The following is a 20,710-nucleotide window of genomic DNA, read 5'->3' on the forward strand; positions in this document are numbered from 1 at the left end:
GGGTATCGTCGGACGGGGCCACAGTGTCTTCCGACCCCTCCTGTTTCAGCCTCCAGTATTTATGCTGCAGTAGTTTATGTGTTGGGGGGCTAGGGTCAGTCTGTTATATCTGGAGTATTTCTCCTGTCTTATCTGATGTCCTGTGTGAATTTAATTATGCTCTCTCTAATTATCTTTATCTAATCCCTCTTTCTTTCTTTCTCTCTTTCTTTCTTGCTTTCTCTCTCTCGGAGGACCTGAGCCCTAGGATCATGCCTCAGGACTACCTGGCCTGATGACTCCTTGCTGTCCCCAGTCCACCTGGCCGTGCTGCTGCTCCAGTTTCAACAGTTCTGCCTGCGGCTATGGAACCCTGACCTGTTCACCGGAAGTGCTACCTGTCCCAGACCTGCTGTTTTCAACTCTCTAGAGACAGCAGGAGTGGTAGAGATACTCTGAATGATCGGCTATGAAAAGCCAACTGACATTTACTCCTGTGGTGCTGACCTGTTGCACCCTCGACAACCACTGTGATTACTATTATTTGACCCTGCTGGTCATCTATGAACATTTGAACATCTTGGCCATGTTCTGTTATAATCTCCACCCGGCACAGCTAGAAGAGGACTGGCCACCCCTCATAGCCTGGTTCCTGTCTAGGTTTCTTCCTAGGTTCTGGCCTTTCTAGTTTTTCCTAGCCACCGTGCTTCTACACCTGCATTGCTTGCTGTTTGGGGTTTTAGGCTGGGTTTCTGTACAGCACTTTGTAACATCAGCTGATGTAAGAAGGGCTTAATAAATACATTTGATTTGATTTGATTAAGGAACAGAAATTATCCCAGATTTGACGTTTAGCTCAATTCAGGTAAACATTATTTGCCTGTTGCTCAAATCAAATTTTATTAGTCACATGTGCCGAATAAAGTGAATGCAATTTAAAAAATACAGATAATAATAAGAAATAAAAGTAACAAGTAATTAAAGAGCAGCTATAAAATAACAATAGCGAGACTATATACAGGGGGGTACCGGTTAGTTGAGGCAATATGTACATGTTGCGTGTGTGTGTACGCGCATATTGCTTCTGTGTGTTTTTGTCTGTTCAGAATACTCCATATTGCTACGGCACTGATACTATGCCATCTCTAGGAGATCCAGGAAAGCAGAACTTCAGACAGCAAAGAAGAGAGAGGAGCAGACAGGACAGAGAGAACACAGGCGAGGGGAGGCCCACACAAGACAAACATGTCATATTCCTCTCCAGCCAGAAGAAGTAGTTCTTGCTAAACATTACCTCTCAAAAAAAGAAAGATGCCACTTCTGACATGTCCTGTGTGTATAAACGGTTAGACCCTGATATGTTTCTGTCACTGTCCCTCCCCTAACCCGAACGACGCTGGCCCAATTGTGCGCCACCTAATGGGACTCCCGCCTAATGAGACTCCCGATCGTGGCTGGTTGTGATACAGCCTGTGATCGAACCAGGGTCTGTAGTGACGCCTCTAGCACTGCGATGCAGTGCCTTAGACCGCTGCGCCACTCGGGAGCCTTCAATCCTAGTACTGTGTAATATAACTCGCAAACATTGTTACTATTTAGTTGGAGAAAGGATTGTGTGCTGGTATGTACATGTGTAAAATTGTGAAGTGTTGTTACTACAGGGGGGTTGGAGGAGGTGTTTTTGTGTAATTAAATAGGTAGAATTATTGTCCTGTATCTAATTGACCTTGGAATCTGTTATTTATTACCACAAATATAATAAAATCATTATTTCCAAGTGCGTTTGGTGCCTGCGTTTGTACATATCTGCGAAAATGATCTTCCCCCTACAGTTATAATACAAGCCTACTGCTAATGTGAGTTTATGCAGTTCCAACATAATCCAAAAAACGGCAACCTAAAATCCCAATCCTGCTATATTGCAGGTAACTAGAACATTGTTTCATGCGAAACATTAATTTGTGGTCTAGGCTGCCACCCTTTGGATTGTTTTGGAACTGCACAGGGCACGCAGCATGACTAGCTCACATTAATTAGCAGTAATGTGATCAACATGAGGCTTATTTAAAATTGTCAATCAAATATTGAACATGGTTTATGAAAACATTGCAATCAAAGAATGATACAAATACTTTTTCCAACAAGTTTTCTTAATGGAAAATTACAATATAGTTATGCACTTGTAATTTGTACTTCATAATATATGTTTTATTAATATTATTAACACGTGCTTTGCTTTTCAACTAGCTAAAAGCTTTTTAAAATGTATATTTATTAATCTTATTTTTTATTTAATTATTTTTTTTACCCCTTTTTCTCCCCAATTTTGTAGTATCCAATTGGTAGTTACAGTCTTCCGTTTGTACCACCACACAATACAGCAACGCATAAATTGAAAATATTGAGCGCATGCGGTAGGTACACAGAACGCACCACAGCCTTTCAAAAAACAAAAGGTTAAATTGATAGACACCTTCATATCACAAGGCAGTTAACCCACTGTTCCTAAGCTGTCATTGAAAATAAGAACTTGTTCTTAACTGACTTGCCTAGTTAAATAAAAGGTCAAATATTTTTTTTTAAAACAACAAAATAATTTCACAAATGTAAAATTCACACTTACTGTACGGTGTTTTAACACAGTTGCAGCCACAGTATTTTTCAGTGACAAGACGTTTGTGGCGTCTATCTTCCATTTCCACACAGGTGTTTGGAGACATAGATAGCTAATTAGCACAGGTAGTCCACTCTGTCTTCAAGAAAACAAGAGCTGTAACAGGAAATATGCCCTGTGAAAGTAGAGGAATATGATACTTTTTTATGTGATATGAAAGTAGAGGGATTTAAAACCGTACCGCAATTGAGAATAAATTCACGTTTAGATGTAGTATTTGGCTGTTTTGGCTTCCAGTGCCAATTCACCCTTTGAACAGAACATTTAAGGTCCTTGGACTAACGAGTAAGGTTAGGCTCCTTTAGTCCAATATTGGGCTACATCCTCCTAGGCCGTTGGCCTGGTGTAAGATTAGATAGGGTCAAATAGTAGAATGGGGTGGTGGGTTTGTGATGACAGTAGGATTAGATGACAAGGTATATTTTTGTTTTGCTTTTCCCCTTTTTGTATCAAAAAGTATCATGATTTATACTCCAGTCCAGTTGGTGGCGGTAATGCAACGTTAATATTGGATGCCAACCACTGTTAAACCCCACTGAAGAAGATGAAGTAGCTCAGCCACTGATATAACAATGAGCCAGATTTTTTACCGGATGTATAAATCTGAAGCATCCGGTTGGCATTTCCACTCACCGACAAATATGGTGATAAAAGGAAGCCCAGTGGGAGAAGATGGAGCGAGATAGATTTTGGTCGACATTCTTCACATTTTCTCATTGATGAAACATTTGATCTCAATACAGTTTTCTTTCCCCAAAACTATAATCGTGTTACGAACAGAGTGGACTAAGTTTTGTAGACATTACCCTTTGCCAAAGTTGCGTTGTTTAGGAGCGCAAGGTCGAATTTAGTTATTGCACACGCGCACTTCACAGAATAGGCGTTCGCTACTGGAAATATGCAAATACATGCTAGAGCGGGCCAATAGGATCTCGCTAGCTCGTGCTTGCCTCTGCCCTTCAAACTTGCTTGTTCTGCCCACTATGATTAATTTGCTCCCATTGGAAACGACAGGCTGTGGTCTATCTTGGGTTAGTTATCTTTGGATAAATTGCAATATGGCGACGCCCATGCACAGAGTTATTGCTCGTCGGCAAGCGTAAGTTTGGTTATTGCTAACATGCTTAGGTCTTTTGGTATACTTACTTGATTCAGCGTATTTAGTGATCACCATGTTAAGACTGAGTTCCGAATAGCTAGCTAACAATACTGGCCTTACTTAACGCTATCTAGCTAACGTTACTTGGCTACAAAATGTTTCATTTGTTTGAGATTATGTAGGCAATAATGATGTACCAAGTTAACAAAATAGTTACATTTCATATAGTATACATTTATTTGTCTAACAAGCATGTATTTCCTCCTGTCTGCATGTTTTATAGCCCCTACATAAGTTAGCTGTTAGCTAGCTAACTTAACGTTACGACTGAAGTGCAACACCGTGTCTGGGGAACAGGCACAGTGCTTGAGTCAGTAACGACTAGTACCACATTGGTCTCAATATTTCTTAACAGGCCGTAGACACTCAGATCCAGTCAGGGAGGTTACTCTATTCCGAAAAAGTATCATGTGCACTTACCCCAATATGACCACGGTAACCATTTGCCCAAGAAACAGCTGGCATTATCCAGCATTGATAACTTCTACTTATGTCAATGTCTTTTCCCCCGTTCAATTTATTTATTTATTTAACCTTTTAACCAGGAAAAGCCCATTGAGACCCAGAGTCTCTTTTTCTAGGGAGACCTGGCCAAGAAGGCAGCAACAATCAATACATTTACAGAGTTAAATCAAACAACATGATCCAGCCTAAAAAAAAAACCATTTACACTCTGTAAGAGTCTCCCATCAATATTTTAAATGAATTCAGTGGCACTAACATTTCCTGCAATTCTATCCATTTTGCCATGGGGTTCTGTACTGTGTATTTAAATAATGTATTCTCAACATAGTTCTTTCTAATATTTCTACTACTGTGCATTGCATTTTAGTGACTCTGTTTATGCGCACCACATATTTATATACTGGATTCTTGACATAGCTCACTAACATATCTACTGTTGTACATATTCTTAGTATATCTTGTGTACATTCAACCGGCGTAAAACGTATAGATTGAATTTAGATTACTGTTACAGTGCTATTTAATTATTATTTTTTTTTTTATGGATTCGTTCTGACATTTCTTGTTTTCTTATTTAAATTGTTTGATTATTGTGTACTGTTTGACATTTTACTGCATTGTTAGGAGTGAGTAAAAAAGCAATTCGCTGCACCTGGTACAACATCTGCTAAACTGTACGAAATTTGATTTTCATACAGGGAGGCAAATAAACAACATGTTCGGTGTCAGAAATGTTTGGAGTTTGGACACTGGACATATGAGTGCATTGGTAAACGAAAATACCTTCACAGGCCATCAAGGACAACAGAAATGAAAAAGAAACTGAAAGAAAATGAAAATAAACAGGTCAATACCACAGGGTAAGTCAACCATAAAGTATTTATTTGTTTTGGATGAGTGCTGTATAGCGAAGTCAGCTTGACAGTGGATCACTTTTTTTTGTTCTGAAGATGTTTTAAACACTGGAAAGTCACCTGGGTTGTGTCCAATAGAGGGAGGTGTGGAGGATGATGATGATGATGATGTTGCTGGGGGGGGGGGGTACCATGTACTGTAATCCAACCTCATAATTGTCTAGCACTGCCATCAAGAGGTGTTACAGTAGAACTCGTCAATCGGAGGCCATATCCTCTGTAAAGTGATATTAATGTGTTGCCCAGTTCCTTTTCACTTTTATTTCCCCTGGTTGGTTTTGAATAATCTTTGGAATTTTCTCAGCCATGACATGTTACTATTTTCATCTGTATTCAGACCAGGAAAGGAGGACTCCAGTGAGAGAAAAATTAAGAAGAAACGGTAACTGTCACAGGTTACTTTTCAGCTCTAACCCCATAAAATGGCTCTAAAATTGATGTTTGCTGATATAACTTAAATGGGTAGCGCAAAGTACTTTTTATTATTATATGCAATAGAGATCTAGGCTGTGCCTGACATTGCCTGCACTATGCCTTCTGCAATGTACTCACTATTCTGCTTATGCAATGGTTTTGTATGTTGTGCTACTTGCTTTCAGGTCAAAGGATTCAAGTGGTGGTAGTAGCAGCAGTGATTCTGACAGCTCTTCCAGTGACTCATCGTCTGACAGTAGTGACTCCTCAAGCTCTTCGTCGGACGACAGTGATGACAGTTCTAGCTCCTCTTCCTCTAGCAGCTCAAGCAGCTCGGGTTCCGATTCATCTAAAGGCAGTGACTTGGATCAAGGTCCTCCCAAGAAGAAAAAGAAGAAGAAATGAGGAAGACTGAGCTGTATTGTGTTCCACCATGACATTAACCTGAGCTAAACTCTGACCCTGTAGCTGTTAAGGAGCTGTCTTAAAAAACGATATGGTGTAAAATGTCATCAACAAGCAGTGAGGCATTTTGTATTTAGCATTTGTCAGAATGTGTTCTCTCCCCTACATTAACCCCCCTGTAAAGTCAGTGGAAAGGTGTGGTCATATCTCAACTTGGTCTCATAACAAGTTAGGAAAATTGAGAAATGTATGTGCTTTTTACATGCTGTAGTTCCTCACTTTCTACTAACGTTTTTGAGTGACTCCATACATGTACAACTATGTGTCTACTGTTATAACTTTTGCTACTGAAAGATATGTAACAAATATTTTTTTGGGGGGGGCTGCTGCGGTCACATTTACCCATTTTAGTTTTTTTCATATTCTTTCCAGTACGATTCCAGAAACATTACCAGCCCAGTATAGCTTGGCTTTGGTTGTATTGTGACGCGTGTTATTGATTTGGTCATTCATAAGTTGTTATTGACTGTTGATAAACTGCCATTTTAAGGACATTTGTATGGTCTCTGTTTTGTTAGGCACAGCCCAAGTGTGATCATGCCAATGTATCCGCCTGCCCACCCGTAAATTGGTCATGCTTTAAACTTTTTTTTTTTTTAACCTAGTGTCACAGCATTGAATAATTTAAGAATAAAAAGTCAGTTGCAAGTGTATTTACCTGTTGGTGTTTTTCTTATTTTCTTTCTGTCCAGATGGAACAAAGTCAACCATTATAGCGCTACAGTACCTTGAAAGTGTAGCAAATTGTATGCATTGGTGTTAAGTGGGGTGGAACTACTGTGAGGCCTTCAAAGGTGTGCCTGGGCGTGGTGCTTGAGATAGAGAAGTGTTTTAGGGGTGTGCTTCCCGATGGAAGGGCCAGGTAGCGTATAGGGTAGAAAATGGATCTCTTGGCGTAACGGCTAAGGTGTTGGGTTGATACTCGATGGACCTGAGTTCAAGTCCCAGTTGAAGCTACCCCCCCCCCCCCCAAATTCGCTACAATACAGTGCATTCGGAAAGTATTCAGACCCTTTTACTCTCTCCACATTTTGTTACGTTACAGCCTTATTCTAAAATTGATGAAATAATTGTTTTTCCTCATCAATCTACACACAATAACCCAGAATTACAAAATTGAGCTCAGGTGCATCCTGTTTCCATTGATCATCCTTGAGCTGTTTCTACAACTTGATTGGAGTCCACCTGTGGTAAACTCAATTGATTGGACATGATTTGGAAAGGCACACACCTGTCTATATAAGGTCCCACAGTTGACAGTGCATGTCAGAGCAAATTCCAAGCCATGGGGTTGAAGCAATTCAAATCAAACTTTATTTGGAACATACGCCGAATACAACAAGTGTAGACCTTAACGTGAAATGCTTACTTACAAGCCCTTAACCAACAGTGCAGTTCAAGAAGAGTTAAGGAAATATTTACCAAATAACTAGAAGATGTTATGGAGCTTTTCGGTCCTAGACTTGTCCGTAGAGCTCCGAGACAGGATTGTGTCGAGGCACAGATCTGGGGAAGGGTGCCAAAGCAATTCTGCAGAATTAATGGTCCCAATGAAAACAGTACCTCAATTATTCTTAAATGGAAACATTTTGGAACCACCAAGACTGCTTAGAGTTGGCCGCCTGGCCAAACTGAGCAATTGGGGGACAAGGTCCTTGGTCAGGGAGGTGACCAAGAACCCGATGGTCACTCTGACAGAGATCCGCTGTGGCGATGGGAGAACCTTCCAGAAGGACAACCATCTCTGCAACACCACCAATCAGGCCTTTTTGGTAGAATGGCCAGACGGAAGCCACTCCACAGTAAAAAGCACATGACTGCCCGCTTGGAGTTTTCCCAAAGGCACCTAAAGGACTCAGACCATGCGAAACAAGATTGAACTCTTTGGCCTGAATGCAAAGCATCACGTCTGGAGGAAACCTGGCACCATCCTTATGGTGAAGCACGGTGGTGGCAGCATCATGCTGTGAGAATATTTTTCAGCGGCAGGGACTGGGAGACTAGTCAGGATCAAGGGAAAGATGAATGGAGCAATGTACAGAGAAATCCTTGATGAAAACCTGCTCAGGACCTCAGACTGGGGTGAAGGTTGACCTTACAACAGGACAACGACCCTAAGCACACAGCCAAGACAACTTAGGAGTGGCTTTGGGGAAAGTCCCTGAATGTCCTTGAGTGGCCCAGCCAGAGCCTGGACTTGAACCAGATAGAACATCTCTGGAGAGATGTTCCCCATCCAACCTGACAGAGCTTGAGAGGATCTGTAGAAAACAGGGAGAAACTCCCAAATACAGGTGTGCCAAGCTTGTAGCATCGTACTCAAGAAGACTCGAGGCTGTAATCGCTGTCAAAGGGAATTCAACAAAGTACTGAGTAAAGGGTCTGAATACCTAGGTAAATGTTTTATATATATTTCTAAAAACCTGTTTCTTTAATTTTTTTAAATTTTATTTGTCATTATGGGTTATTGTGTGTAGATTGATAATAAGGCTGTAACATAACAATGTGGAGAAAGTCAAGGGGTCTGAATACTTTCCGACTGCACTGTATATTGCAGCCTTAGCACAATACCTTGCAACCTTTTTCAAGGGGGTCGGACCTCAATAAAATGGTTACAGTGCTATAAGGTGTCGGTCGCAGGGACCTGGGCAAAACTACTTAATCTGTGTCCTGTGTTTGAGTCCTGATCGTGCCATCCCGGGCCCAGTTTTCCAAAGGTTATCTATCTGGATTTTGCCTATTGGAGAGGATTAAATGAATAGGAATAGAACCAGAGTCCCAAGTCAATTTATCAGCAGTGGGGGCCAAAAGGTCAGAAAAACAGGCTTCAACATAATGACGTTTATGACCTGGGTGAAATTATGAAATTCCTTGAATGCATTCAGAATAACTTCCTTTTAACATTTGTATTGCAAAACGTCTAATTACTGTATTTAAATACACAACAAAATATTACTTTCCAAGATACTGTTGGATTCATGATCGGAACCTTAAGAATACGCCGTGATCACGTGATCAAGTTTAGGGAACCGAAGTCATCACAGCTGCTTTCTTGCATGCATCCACTCATCTCTGCCTAGCTAGCCACCTTGCTAGCTTTGTTGTAAAAATGGATAGAGAAAATAATGACGAATAATTTTCTGCTGTCACAGCTATACTTGATAGAGAGGATGTAGTCTTTTCATGTTTATAGTATTTTAACTATTATTGTAACATTTTTGTCGGGTCCATTTTTTTTTTTAAACTGGAAAGTGGAAAAGACAAAGAGAAAGGGCTTTCCAATAGCTAGAATGGTTTGGGCCTAAAAAGAAGAGAAGAGGTAAGTGGATTAAACAAAATGTTAACTAACATCTTTATTGTTATGTAGCTACTAGTTAGCGGTTATGGTAACAATTCCTGTGCATTGTAATTTGGCTATTTATCGTGTGTATATTAAAGATAGATGGTCAGTAATATCGAGCAAGTGGTAGTTAGACTAGTTGGCAACGGAATAACTAGTTAACATTGTACGTTAGGCAATGCTAGCTAACTAGCTAGCTATCCATGGTGACACCACATTGAAAGTTTCCGTATCGTCGACAATTTGTCATTAAATTAACGTTAGTTGACAAAATTAAGTCGTTTGCCGACCTTGGCTTAGTGGAAAAGTTAGCTGATAGGTCAGTTAGCATGGAAGCTTGGGTGGCTAACTAGCTGGCTACCTGTATCATGAGTAGTCTCAGACATCAGCCAAAATCTCTGGTCATACTGAGCACTATCACAGGTGCTTATTTGGAAGTCGTAGAACATGTGATTTTTTTACAAAAAAACAAGTTTGACAGCAATGTATCCGAAATACATGGGTACTGTAGCAAGCTAGCTAGCGTCTTACATTTCTTGGGGGGACTGTTTACAACAGGGGGTTTCAAACTGGGTCCGCGGCCCCCTATGGGTCCATGGAGGTCCCTGAATTATATATTATTATTTTTTTTGGGGGGGGGGGGTGAAAAATGTATTTTAATAATTATTCTATACCTTCGTGGATACCATTTTTGTGTTGCAGTGTCCAGTTTGACGGAAGTTGTTGGTAGTTTCACGAGCGAATGCTAACTAGCGTTAGCACAATGACTGGAAGTCTTCGGGAACAGTTAGCATGCTAGCTGTTCCTGTTCATCCGACTGGGGAATTAGATAAAGGGTTTCATTGTCACACTAACTATCCCTTTTAATATGGAGGAAATTAGTCATTGGAGATTAAAAAAAAAAAAAAAGAAATCTGTAATAAATTCTTAGGCGGGCCATCTGTCTTATTTTATTTTAATTAACCCTTATTTAACTAGGCAAGTCAGTTAAGAACAAATTCTTATTTACAATGACGGCCTACCAAAAGGCCTCCTGCGGGGCTGGGATTAAAAATATAGGACAAAACACACATCACAACGAGAGACCTAAGACAACAATAGCATGGCAGCATGGAAGAACAATTTGTCAACTTAAACGACCAAAACCAGATGAAAAGCAAGCAGAAAAGATATTGAACTATATATATTTTTTAATAATACCATTTTTGAGAACTAACAATCAAATAAAAGCTAGTCATTCCGGGAGAATAGAAAATTCCGAAAACTGGGCGTTCAGGACACATGCCCATTTTTATGTTTGAGCAGAGGAATACAGTATTAGCCATGGAAAGGTACATAGAATTGCAGGACATTTTGAAACCCTCAATTCTCTCAGCTCCATGCTAAACTGTGACATTTCTGGAAATTAGCTTAAATTATACCACCAAGATGCCTTTCTAGCTACTAGACTGTTATAATCTACACTTCCTCTTCCAATGAACTGTGGGGTGGTCAAACTAATGAAACTGTCTACCAAATATATTTGTTTTAAAATGTTGATTACTTATTTGCCATTACCATTCACCTTTGTTGCTAAAATATGATGTGGGTCCCGGAGTCACCGGTTTGCCTGGGCAGGGTTCTCTGGGCAAGAAAAGTTTGAAACCCCTGGTTTGCAACATCTAGTGACGCCAATGCTTTGACTCGGTCGTTGTAACCTAGGCACAGAAAACCTAGCACTCATCATTAGCCTACTTATTTTGGCCTGTAAAAGAAGAACCGCAGCCAGAAGGAAAACTAAAATCTGAAATTGCCCAGGTTCAGAACCCTCTGCCTTAATTAACCTCTGGGTGTTGATACACACTAATTGTCTTTGAGGGTATTTTTCTCATTTTATATCAAACCAGACCAATGTATGCATCCCATGCATCCCATAGCATCCCATAGTAGTCAAGTGTTTATTTATTTATACTGAACAGATTTTACTGAGTTACATTTCATAGAAGGAAATCAGTCAATTTGAAATAAATAAATGAGGCCCTAATCTATGGGTTTCACATGACTGGGCAGGGGCCCATCCACTTGGGAACCAGGCCCAGACAATCAGAATGAGGTTTTTACCCACAAAAGGGCTTTATTACAGATATAAATACTCAGCAGAACATTTAATTCTCTGGCTTCAGCTCTGTTGGACAGTCCCGAAGTCAGCATGCCAGTTGCATTCTCTGTCAACTTGAGGCATCTATGGCACTGTGTTGTGTGACACAACTGCACATTTTAGAGTGGTATTTTATTGTCCCCAGCACAAGGTGCACCTGTGTAATGACCATCCTGTTTATTCAGCTTCTTGATATACCACACCTGTCAGGTGGGTAGATTATCTTGGCAAAGAAGAAATGCTCACTAACAGGGATGTAAACACATTTATGAGCAAAATAATATTTTTGTGCATATGGAAAAATTCTGGCATATTTTATTTCAGCTCATGGAACATTGGAACAACACTTTACATGTTTTTATTTTTATTCGGTATAGGTAGCCCTAGTAGTATTTTTTGATAGCGTTAAGTTGGTGCCCTTTACATGAGCACTACTGTAACAATAAGCATGTTAGAATTTCTTCAGTGTGAACACCATTGTCTTCCCTTATGTCCCATTTATAAAAAATATATATATATACAAATCAGAGCTAAATAGCTGTATTTTTCTCCATCCACAGTTGACTTGCTGGGTCTAGGACTCCATTTTAGGTTCTACAGTGAGGAAGGGGCAGCTCAAGTCTTGGTAGTTGCTACATAATTACCAATTTCTCTGAGGCATGGCCTCTGCTGGCAAGCATAATAAGTGCTACAGTACAGACATATGCTTCTGTGTGAAGTCTTCCCAACTTCCTGTTTAGGTTGCTCTATGGCTTCAGCTAGCCTAACTGTTTCCTCCAAGGCCAACTGCTCAAGGCCAACTGCTCAAGAATGTGGTTTTACAGCCGAGTTATGACAGGAATATTTAAGCTATTGTTTCATCTGGTGGTGATGCAAGGATTATGCAATCTTAGTACAGTTTTTGTTTTTACAAATGTTCAAGCAATGAATGTAGCTTAAATGTGGTTATTTGCGTCTTGCAAGACAATGCGGTGGACAATTTATTCATCCAAGATGGCAAAAACTAGTCTACCATAAATTTACCATAAAAACTAGTCTACCAAAAAAAAAAAAAAAAATGCTGTAAATGGTGGGTTTCAGATTGGAAATAAGCTATTGCAAACAAGGATTAATGAAACCCCCGTCTCTAAAGCAGTCCGACTAGACTAGTAGTTAAACACTTGTTTTTGAAAACTAGTTGTTCCTGCCAAAACCAGCACCTGGACGCACTGCTGTGCACACGGTTTATTTTTTGTCAGACTAGATCTCTGTAAGATTTCGCTAACACAATCTAGCCTGGTCAATAGGTTTTATACTGTATCAAATGTATTTATATAGCCCTTCTTACATCAGCTGATATCTCAAAGTGCTGTACAGAAACCCAGCCTAAAACCCCAAACAGCAAGCAATGCAGGTGTAGAAGCACGGTGGCTAGGAAAAACTCCCTAGAAAGGCCAGAACCTAGGAAGAAACCTAGAGAGGAACCAGGCTATGAGGGGTGGCCAGTCCTCTTCTGGCCGTGCCGGGTGGAGATTATAACAGAACATGGCCAAGATGTTCAAATGTTCATAGATGACCAGCAGGGTCGAATAATAATAATCACAGTAGTTGTCGAGGGTGCAGCAAGTCAGCACCTCAGGAGTAAATGTCAGTTGGCTTTTCATAGCCGATCATTCAGAGTATCTCTACCACTCCTGCTGTCTCTAGAGAGTTGAAAACAGCAGGTCTGGGACAGGTAGCACTTCCGGTGGACATGTCAGGGTTCCATAGCCGCAGGCAGAACAGTTGAAACTGGAGCAGCAGCACGGCCAGGTGGACTGGGGACAGCAAGGAGTCATCATGCCAGGTAGTCCTGAGGCATGGTCCTAGGGCTCAGGTCCTCCGAGAGAAACAAAGCGAGAATTAGAGAGAGAATACTTAAATTCACACAGGACACCGGATAAAACAGGAGAAGTACTCCAGATATAACAAACTGACCCTAGCCCCCCGACACAAACTACTGCAGCATAAATACTGGAGGCTGAGACAGGAGGGGTCAGGAGACACTGTGGCCCCATCCGATGATACCCCCGGACAGGGCCAAACAGGAAGGATATAACCCCACCCACTTTGCCAACGCACAGCCCCCACACCACTAGAGGGATATCTTCAACCACCAACTTACTGTAGTCATAGGAGGGTAGTTTAAGGCCCTTACATCGCCTATGGTAAGCCCTTGGTGAAACTAATAAGCCATCAGCTGCTTCCTCGGCTCTTGTGTCAAAGCAAAAATATATGCTGCGCACCAGCCCATGTTGCAGCATTTGTTCCTTTTTTGACTCTGGATACAATTATCTTGTATGACAGCATATCATGCAGGATATTTTATTGAACGCATAGCCTTCTACAACATGGGTCTCCAACCCTCTTCCTGGAGAGCTATCCTCTAGGTTTTCGCTTCAAACCCAGTTGTAACTAACCTGGTTCAGTTTTATCAACCAGTTAGTTATTAGAATCAGGTGTGCCAGATTAGGGTTGGAGTGAACCTACAGGACGGTAGCTCGCCAGGAACAAGGTTAGTAGGCCTACAACTTTGTTCTAATGTGACACTGTCCAATTGTTTTTATTTGGCAAAACAATAAATTTGATGTTTATAGGCTGACAGAGGAGTGAAAGTGTCTGTTTTAATGTTGTCTAAATACCATAGACGTACAGTACTAGGCTTGGTAAGCCTTATTTAGGTTTCTATTTGTAGTTCAAGTCCAATAGATATGCAAGTGTTCCAAATATAGCCTCTTCAACTGGTTGGTGAGTAAGTAGTCTGTCTGATGGGACAGGGAAACCGCCTACTGAATAATACAGGAATTTCCATGTTGTCTCTGGCTCGATAAGGCTTGTTTGAGATGTTGGTTCTTGTCATTTCACTAAACAATAAAACACAGGTTATGTAAAGACTCCTGCCTAGTTTGTTCATCCAATAACATGTTTGGTGTTAAGCCTGTAATTTTTTCAAAACCTATTTTAAAAGAGAAAATGGGTACATTAGCCCAACTTATCCTTGCCTTAGGCCTAATACTAAAACAAATTACTATTATGATTTAATTCTAGGAAGTTACAGCTAAATTGAGACTGCATTATACATATTTGACTGAACTAGGCTAGCCTTTATCATTATGTTAGTGAGAAGGAGCTTGACCATGTGACACATAGGCAAGGGGTTATTTGAAGGGTTAAAAAGTTAGCTAGCTTTTGTTCCCCTAACTGTTATTTGATATAGACTAGGCCTAATTTTAATCATTGAATGTAAAGGCCAATTGACTCCCCAAACTCCTGATGGTCCACCTTCATTTTCATATATTTAAAGCATCTGAAATAATATTTCCCAAGCTGTCTTAATGGATTTGCTCATGTCATAAATGTCCATTTAGGGCTAGTGTTTCCATATGGAGAGTGGCACACATCCTGCTGTTCACAGCTGTTGTCATCACTAACGTCACTAACAAAATGCAGTTCCAGGAATTTTATTTTTATGGGGCCTTGACTTGACGATGAGCAATGGAGTTGGCAAGAGCACAAACAGATCTGGGATCAGGCTAAAGTGGACTAGTTGTAGGCTATAGGCCTAAACTCATTGCATTCAATTAGCTTACTGCTCTATTGACAATTCTTTGAATCTTGTATGGTAGACTACTCATTCAGTGGTGTTCAATTCAGCTATTTAGTTAGGTTATGGTTTCTGACGCTACCATTCAAGTAGTTGGGCTATACCACTTCTGGGCAATAGGCTATGTCATCATATTGCTGATGAAAAATATCTGTCTGGGAAATGCCTTTAGTGACTTGAGTAGGGCTTCCCCTGTTTCCATCTCAAGTAGAAAACAGGCGCTGTCCCTTTAAAGAAATTGCTGCTAGTTTACCCAGTGCTCCAGGGCATAGTGGGGGAGGGAGGTTGTTGACGGGGAGACAGGCTCTGGTTGGCTCTGGCGTCCTCAGAGTGGCTCATGACATCACAAGGAGGAGAGGCTCAGTGGCATAAAATAACATCTCCTTTTATGGAACTAGGTGGACTATTCCATTTTCCGGAAGAGGTTGCTATTTTCTTTATTGTAGACACTTTCCTTATTTTTCTTCTCTAAAGTGTGAGACATCAAGTTTATTGTTCCACTATTTTAGGCCCAGGCCTGTTTTTCTCCTGCCTATTCATATTCCTTCTATTCATATTCCTTTTATTATCTTTTCACTGTACTGATCTTGTTTAGATTCATTTGTTTAGAGAAGGCTTTGTGATGTAAAGGGAACTTGCCCTAGCACAGTGATAGAATATAATGTATCTTGTTCACTTTGAAAATGATGTCCTAATTACCACTGTTCCAAAGATCCTTAAGCTCCTGTCAGTACTATTTTGCCTTGCGGCAGTACAACGGGTTTGTTCCAATTATAATATCTCAAACACCTCCAAGAGTGTATGACACATTGTGCACTCATGTGTGCAACCCCCCATCACACACACAAAGAGCCTCCTCTCAACTTCACCTATTGTCCCCTGCCTTTAGCACACCCGCTGTTCGGCAGAGTGGTATCTCCCGTGAACGAACAGTAACCTCCCCTCCCTGAGTCAAATGTATCTCTACTCCAAGGAAATACTGTAATGTCGATGCTGTAGATCAGGAAACCCAGTTTTGACAACGCCTGTCATCATTAAAGGAGTACTACCAGAGAGCAGGCCGGCTGAGTATGACAACACTTCTGAATCCCATGGAGTTTCACTGAATCCCCTTTCCAATGTTTAAGTGCTTTGGGCCATGGCCTCTCTGTCAGGGTAAGCAACACAACTACTTGGTTTCTCTTGTTGGTGTTCTGGCTACATTTCCTGTGAATAGCGTTAGCCTAACTGTTGTACTAGTCAGACCAAACAGTCACCAAACTTAATTGACAAATCGTGATAGGGTTATGATGGAAGTGTGGAAATGTATTTTTCTCAAAGAAGCAAGGTCCTACTTTCATGGTGTTCAGACACTTATATCTACCTCTTGAGTTTTTTTCTTAGTCTTTTCTTAGTCTATCTGTTTGTCATATAGAAGTGAGGTCAGGGAGCCTTAATTACCAGTTCAGTATGCCCCCCCCCCCCCAGTTAACATTTCAACTCCCTAGACTCAGACTTTGCACTCTTTAATAATAGAGAGCAATAGTAATGGTGGATTTTTGTAAGCACTAACTCCACCATGGCTCGTCGGCCAAAGCCTTTGGGGAAATTCATGTTTTTTGGGATAAACACCGAAAAGAATCTCCGTGGTAAAGACAGGCTTAGGAGATCTTATATGTTTTGTTCTGAGATGATCTTCATCAGCTCAAGTAATTTTTAAAACTTTGAAGCATTTATGTAATCAAAACAAGCACATAACCTTTATGAACTATGAAGCCTTTATGTTAACTGACTGTTATCTTATAGCAGAAAACGTATAAGATCTCCTAAGCCTGTGTTAACCTCAGACTTTATTTTTGGTGCTTATCCCAAAACCCCATTTCCTCCATAGGAATGGCTGAATGAACTTGAGGTAACTAATTTCCGTTTTTTAGGACTACAAGCTGGCGATCTCTATTTGCACAGTTAGGTACTAAGGTTGGTATGAAAACGCATTGCTTGACTGGTAGCCTTGCCCACAACTATTCTTTTCTCCAAATCTGTTTGGGAGTACAGTTTATCTTTGTACCAGTGCTAAAATGTGAGTAAAAGTGACCCTTTCAAGATATAACACAATTGGACAGGTATGGTGTTTTATATTTCATAGTTGGGTGATTCTCACGAAACTGGCGCTATACCAAAAAATGTATCTTGGATCACTTGCCATAATTCCTCATGGATCACTAAGATTAGGAACTGTTAAAAAACTGTACTAAGCTCTATTAGAGATTCAGTAACCAAATGCATCAAACTGTCGTTTGTTAATCACAAAATACCCCTTATTTTAGTATAAGTACTGTAATTATGTGAATGCATTTAAGTCAAACGTGGATTTATTGGAAAATTCCTCCCAAAAACTATCTTTTGGTATTTGTTTCACCAAATACCAAAATAGTTTTTAGGTGCAGTCTTCCATCCGATTTGGACCAAACTTTTTTCTAAAAATGAGTAAGGCATGAGGAATCCAAAGAAGTGGTCAAAAGCCACCCTAACCCCACGCCAATCCCACACCAATATCGAGTATATAGTATCAGTTCTCTACGTTCGACAAGTAGTATGGAGCTGCGGCTTTGAGTATTGTTTCTTTATCTTATGTAAGGTATTCTCTGTGAATTTTGTGACTTTTTTTCTCTCTCCCCAGTTCAGAGAAATTAGTAATTGTAGTTGTTGGGTTTTTGTCCCATCCTGATATTTACAAGTTCTGACCACTAGATGGCGCTATTCCTGCTATTATGATACTTTAAGAACCCCCCAATTGTTAACCAATATTTAATTTGGGTGAACTATCCCTTTAGCAATGTGGGGAGGATTCTTTATAAAATAATCCCCTAATAGCAGGAACAGCACCATCTAGTGGTCAGCACCTGGTAATATCAGAATGTAGGATGGGACATTAATCCAACAACTTCAATGACTAATTTCTCTGAAATGGTGGGGGGAAAATTATATGAGAATACATTACATAGGATGAAGAAACAGTACTCTGAGTCGCAGCTCCATGCTAATTGTCAAACATAGAACACTAATACTATATAGGGTAAGCAAACCCTTTAAGCCCACTTCCATCTTTTGATTCAAATGAAAAACTACACTGAACAAAAATATAAATGAAACATGCAACAATTTCAAAGATACAGTTCATGTAAGAAAATAAGTAAATTGTGATCTGGTGTGATCACCATTTGCCTCGTGACGCACTGCATATCTCCTTTGATTGTGGCCTGTGGAATTGTCCCACTCCTCTTCAATAGCGGTGCGAAGTTGCTGGATATTGGTGGGAACTGGAATACGATGTCGTACATGTCGATCCAGAGCTTCCCAAACATGCTCAATGTCTGGTGAGTATGCAGGCCATGGAAGAACTGGGACATTTTCAGCTTCCAAGAATTTTGTACAGATCCTTGCGACATGGAGCCGTGCATTATCATGCTGAAACATGAGGTAATGGCGGCAGTTGAATGGCACAATGGGACTCGTCACGGTATCTCTGTGCCTTCAAATTGCCATCGGAAAATGCAATTGTTCGTTGTCCATAGCTTATGCCTGCCCATACCATAACCCCACCGCCACCATGGGGCACTCTGTTCACAAAGTTCACATCAGCAAACCGCTCGCCCACACAACACCACAGACGCTGTCTGCTATCTGCTCGGGTTTCATCTGTGAAGAGCACACTTCTCCAGCGTGCCAGTCCATCAAAGGTGAGTTTTTGCCGATTGAAGTTGGTTACGATGACAAACTGTATCAAGACCCCGGTGAGGATGACGAGCATGCAGATGAGCTTCCCTGAGATGGTTTCTAACAGTTTGTGCAGAAATGTTGGTTGTGCAAACCCAAAGTTTCGTCAGTTGTCCGGGTCGCTGGTGTGACGATCCCGCAGGTGAAGAAGCCGGATGTGGAGGTCCTGGGTTAAACGTGGTCTGCGGTTGTGAGGCCGGTTGGACGTACTGCCAAATTCTCTAAAATGACGTTGGAGGCGGCTTATGTTAGAGATGAACATTCAATTATCGGGCAACAGCTCTGGTGGACATTCCTGCAGTCAGCATGCCCATTGCATGCTCCCTCAACTTGAGACATCTGTGGCATTGTGTTGTGTGACAAAACTGCACATTTTTGTGTCCATTTATTGTTCCCAGCACAAGGTGCAACTGTGTAACAATCATGCTGTTTAATCAGCTTCTTGATATGCCACACCTGTCAGGTGGATGGATTACCTTGGCAGAGGAGGAATGCTCATTAACAGGGATGTGAACAAATGTGTGCACAAAATGTAAGAGAAATAAGGTTTTTGTGCGCAAGGAAAATTGTTGATCTTTTTATTTCAGCTCATGAAACATGGGGCGTTGCATTTTATTTTTGTTCAGTATAGATATAGACTAAACTTTTTCTGTTAATCAGATTTTGTATTACGTTCTTGACAATTTTGTGTAAGTGCCCACTAATGGCCAATTTTCAAAGCTGCAAAACAAATTGGTGTTGAGGCTACCCTACACATTTTCCAGATATTTTTTTTGTACCTTTTCAGGTAAGTGATCAAACTTAATCTAAAATGAAGAGATGAATGTGCTGATATGTGCACATGATAGCATATTTCATGAGCTTTCATTACTATTTCTTGCCAATTGAAAATATGGAGTTTTCATGCCAGCAGTTATGCCTGCATGTCAGTCTCACAGTAACAACAACTTGGTGAACTATAACCAGATAATAGATTTCAGACATTCACAGATTACATTTTTGAATAGATTCTTATTTTACTGTTAAATTAACCTTGCATTGCTATACATGCCATTTTTGTAAATTTGAATGTCTCAGGTAGGCTTAAAGGGTACAGTGTCACAAAAGCACTCCCTCTACAGAATGTAAATGACAAAAAGCAATGTTGTTCAATATGATCCGTACTATCTTGTAGTCTATAGTGTATATTCATACCCTAAACCATTGGTTTCCAAATATTTTACAAGTAGACTTTTCTATTCTCTTTTTCACTTTAAATCCCTGTTCCAATTAAGCCCAGTATGCTCCTATTAAGCCCGGTTTGTGTTGAAACACATGGGGATAGTATGTTGAGATCCCTAATATTCAATGAACATGAGCATGAATGCTATTGTTCTTCAGATTTTAAGTTGATTAAAACACACAAACTACAGTTATGCATATTGTGCATCTAGCCATGGTGGCTTTACCAACATTAGGAACAGTTAGAAACCTCTGTATTCCAAGACGTTTGGAGTGGACAGGTAGTCGTTGATGCAGAGAGAGAAAAATAAGGTCCAGGATGGAAGACCTACAAGTGGTGGATAAAAATGGAAATCAATGAGGGACAAGAAGATGACAATTGGGTGACTACTCATGCACTTTTGTGTGGGGGCATTGTCATGTTGTCTTTCAATCATCCAGGTGATTCTGTTTGTTGGTCTACCACCTGTACATTTTTAATACACAGTGCAGGGGGAGATTTGAAACTGTCTTCAGATAGGCTTAAAGGAAGACTAGTTGAATTAACAAAAATAGCAGTGCAGC

At 40.5% G+C, this 20,710-nt stretch overlaps 2 protein-coding genes across 5 annotated transcripts in view; both read left to right on the forward strand.

Annotated features, from left to right (window-relative positions):
• Window positions 1–3,278: 3,278 nt before the first annotated feature.
• On the forward strand, window positions 3,279–6,723 carry LOC139583625 (zinc finger CCHC domain-containing protein 10-like). Its single transcript, XM_071414909.1, has 4 exons — window positions 3,279–3,752; window positions 4,976–5,137; window positions 5,529–5,573; window positions 5,791–6,723. Exons 1-4 carry the CDS (start codon window positions 3,562–3,564, stop codon window positions 6,008–6,010), a joined length of 618 nt encoding a protein of 205 aa, XP_071271010.1. The 5' UTR covers window positions 3,279–3,561; the 3' UTR covers window positions 6,011–6,723.
• A 2,389-nt stretch (window positions 6,724–9,112) lies between these two features.
• The window catches only part of LOC139583651 (AF4/FMR2 family member 4-like), a 39,000-nt gene continuing 27,402 nt past the window's right edge, over window positions 9,113–20,710 (forward strand). For 2 of the 4 annotated variants that reach the window (XM_071414956.1, XM_071414965.1), the window contains exon 1: window positions 9,113–9,389. Coding sequence is in view for 1 of the 4 variants with exons in the window: in XM_071414945.1 (XP_071271046.1) it covers window positions 16,308–16,324 (17 nt within the window). In the remaining 3 variants the exon portion in view is untranslated. Of the gene's footprint in view, window positions 9,390–16,123; window positions 16,325–20,710 lie in introns of those variants that run through there. The other 2 variants (XM_071414945.1, XM_071414975.1) reach the window with 1 other exon arrangement.

This window comes from Salvelinus alpinus, chromosome 1 (assembly GCF_045679555.1).
Source record: "Salvelinus alpinus chromosome 1, SLU_Salpinus.1, whole genome shotgun sequence".
NCBI lineage: Eukaryota > Metazoa > Chordata > Actinopteri > Salmoniformes > Salmonidae > Salvelinus > Salvelinus alpinus.

Bases quoted from the DNA above. Each gene is read 5' to 3' on its own strand.
- LOC139583625 (XM_071414909.1), top strand. From the start codon at position 3,562: ATGCTAGAGCGGGCCAATAGGATCTCGCTAGCTCGTGCTTGCCTCTGC. The intron at 5,138-5,528 runs GTAAGTCAACCA...ATCTGTATTCAG, and splicing joins AAACAGGTCAATACCACAGG to ACCAGGAAAGGAGGACTCCA. The intron at 5,574-5,790 runs GTAACTGTCACA...ACTTGCTTTCAG, and splicing joins AGAAAAATTAAGAAGAAACG to GTCAAAGGATTCAAGTGGTG.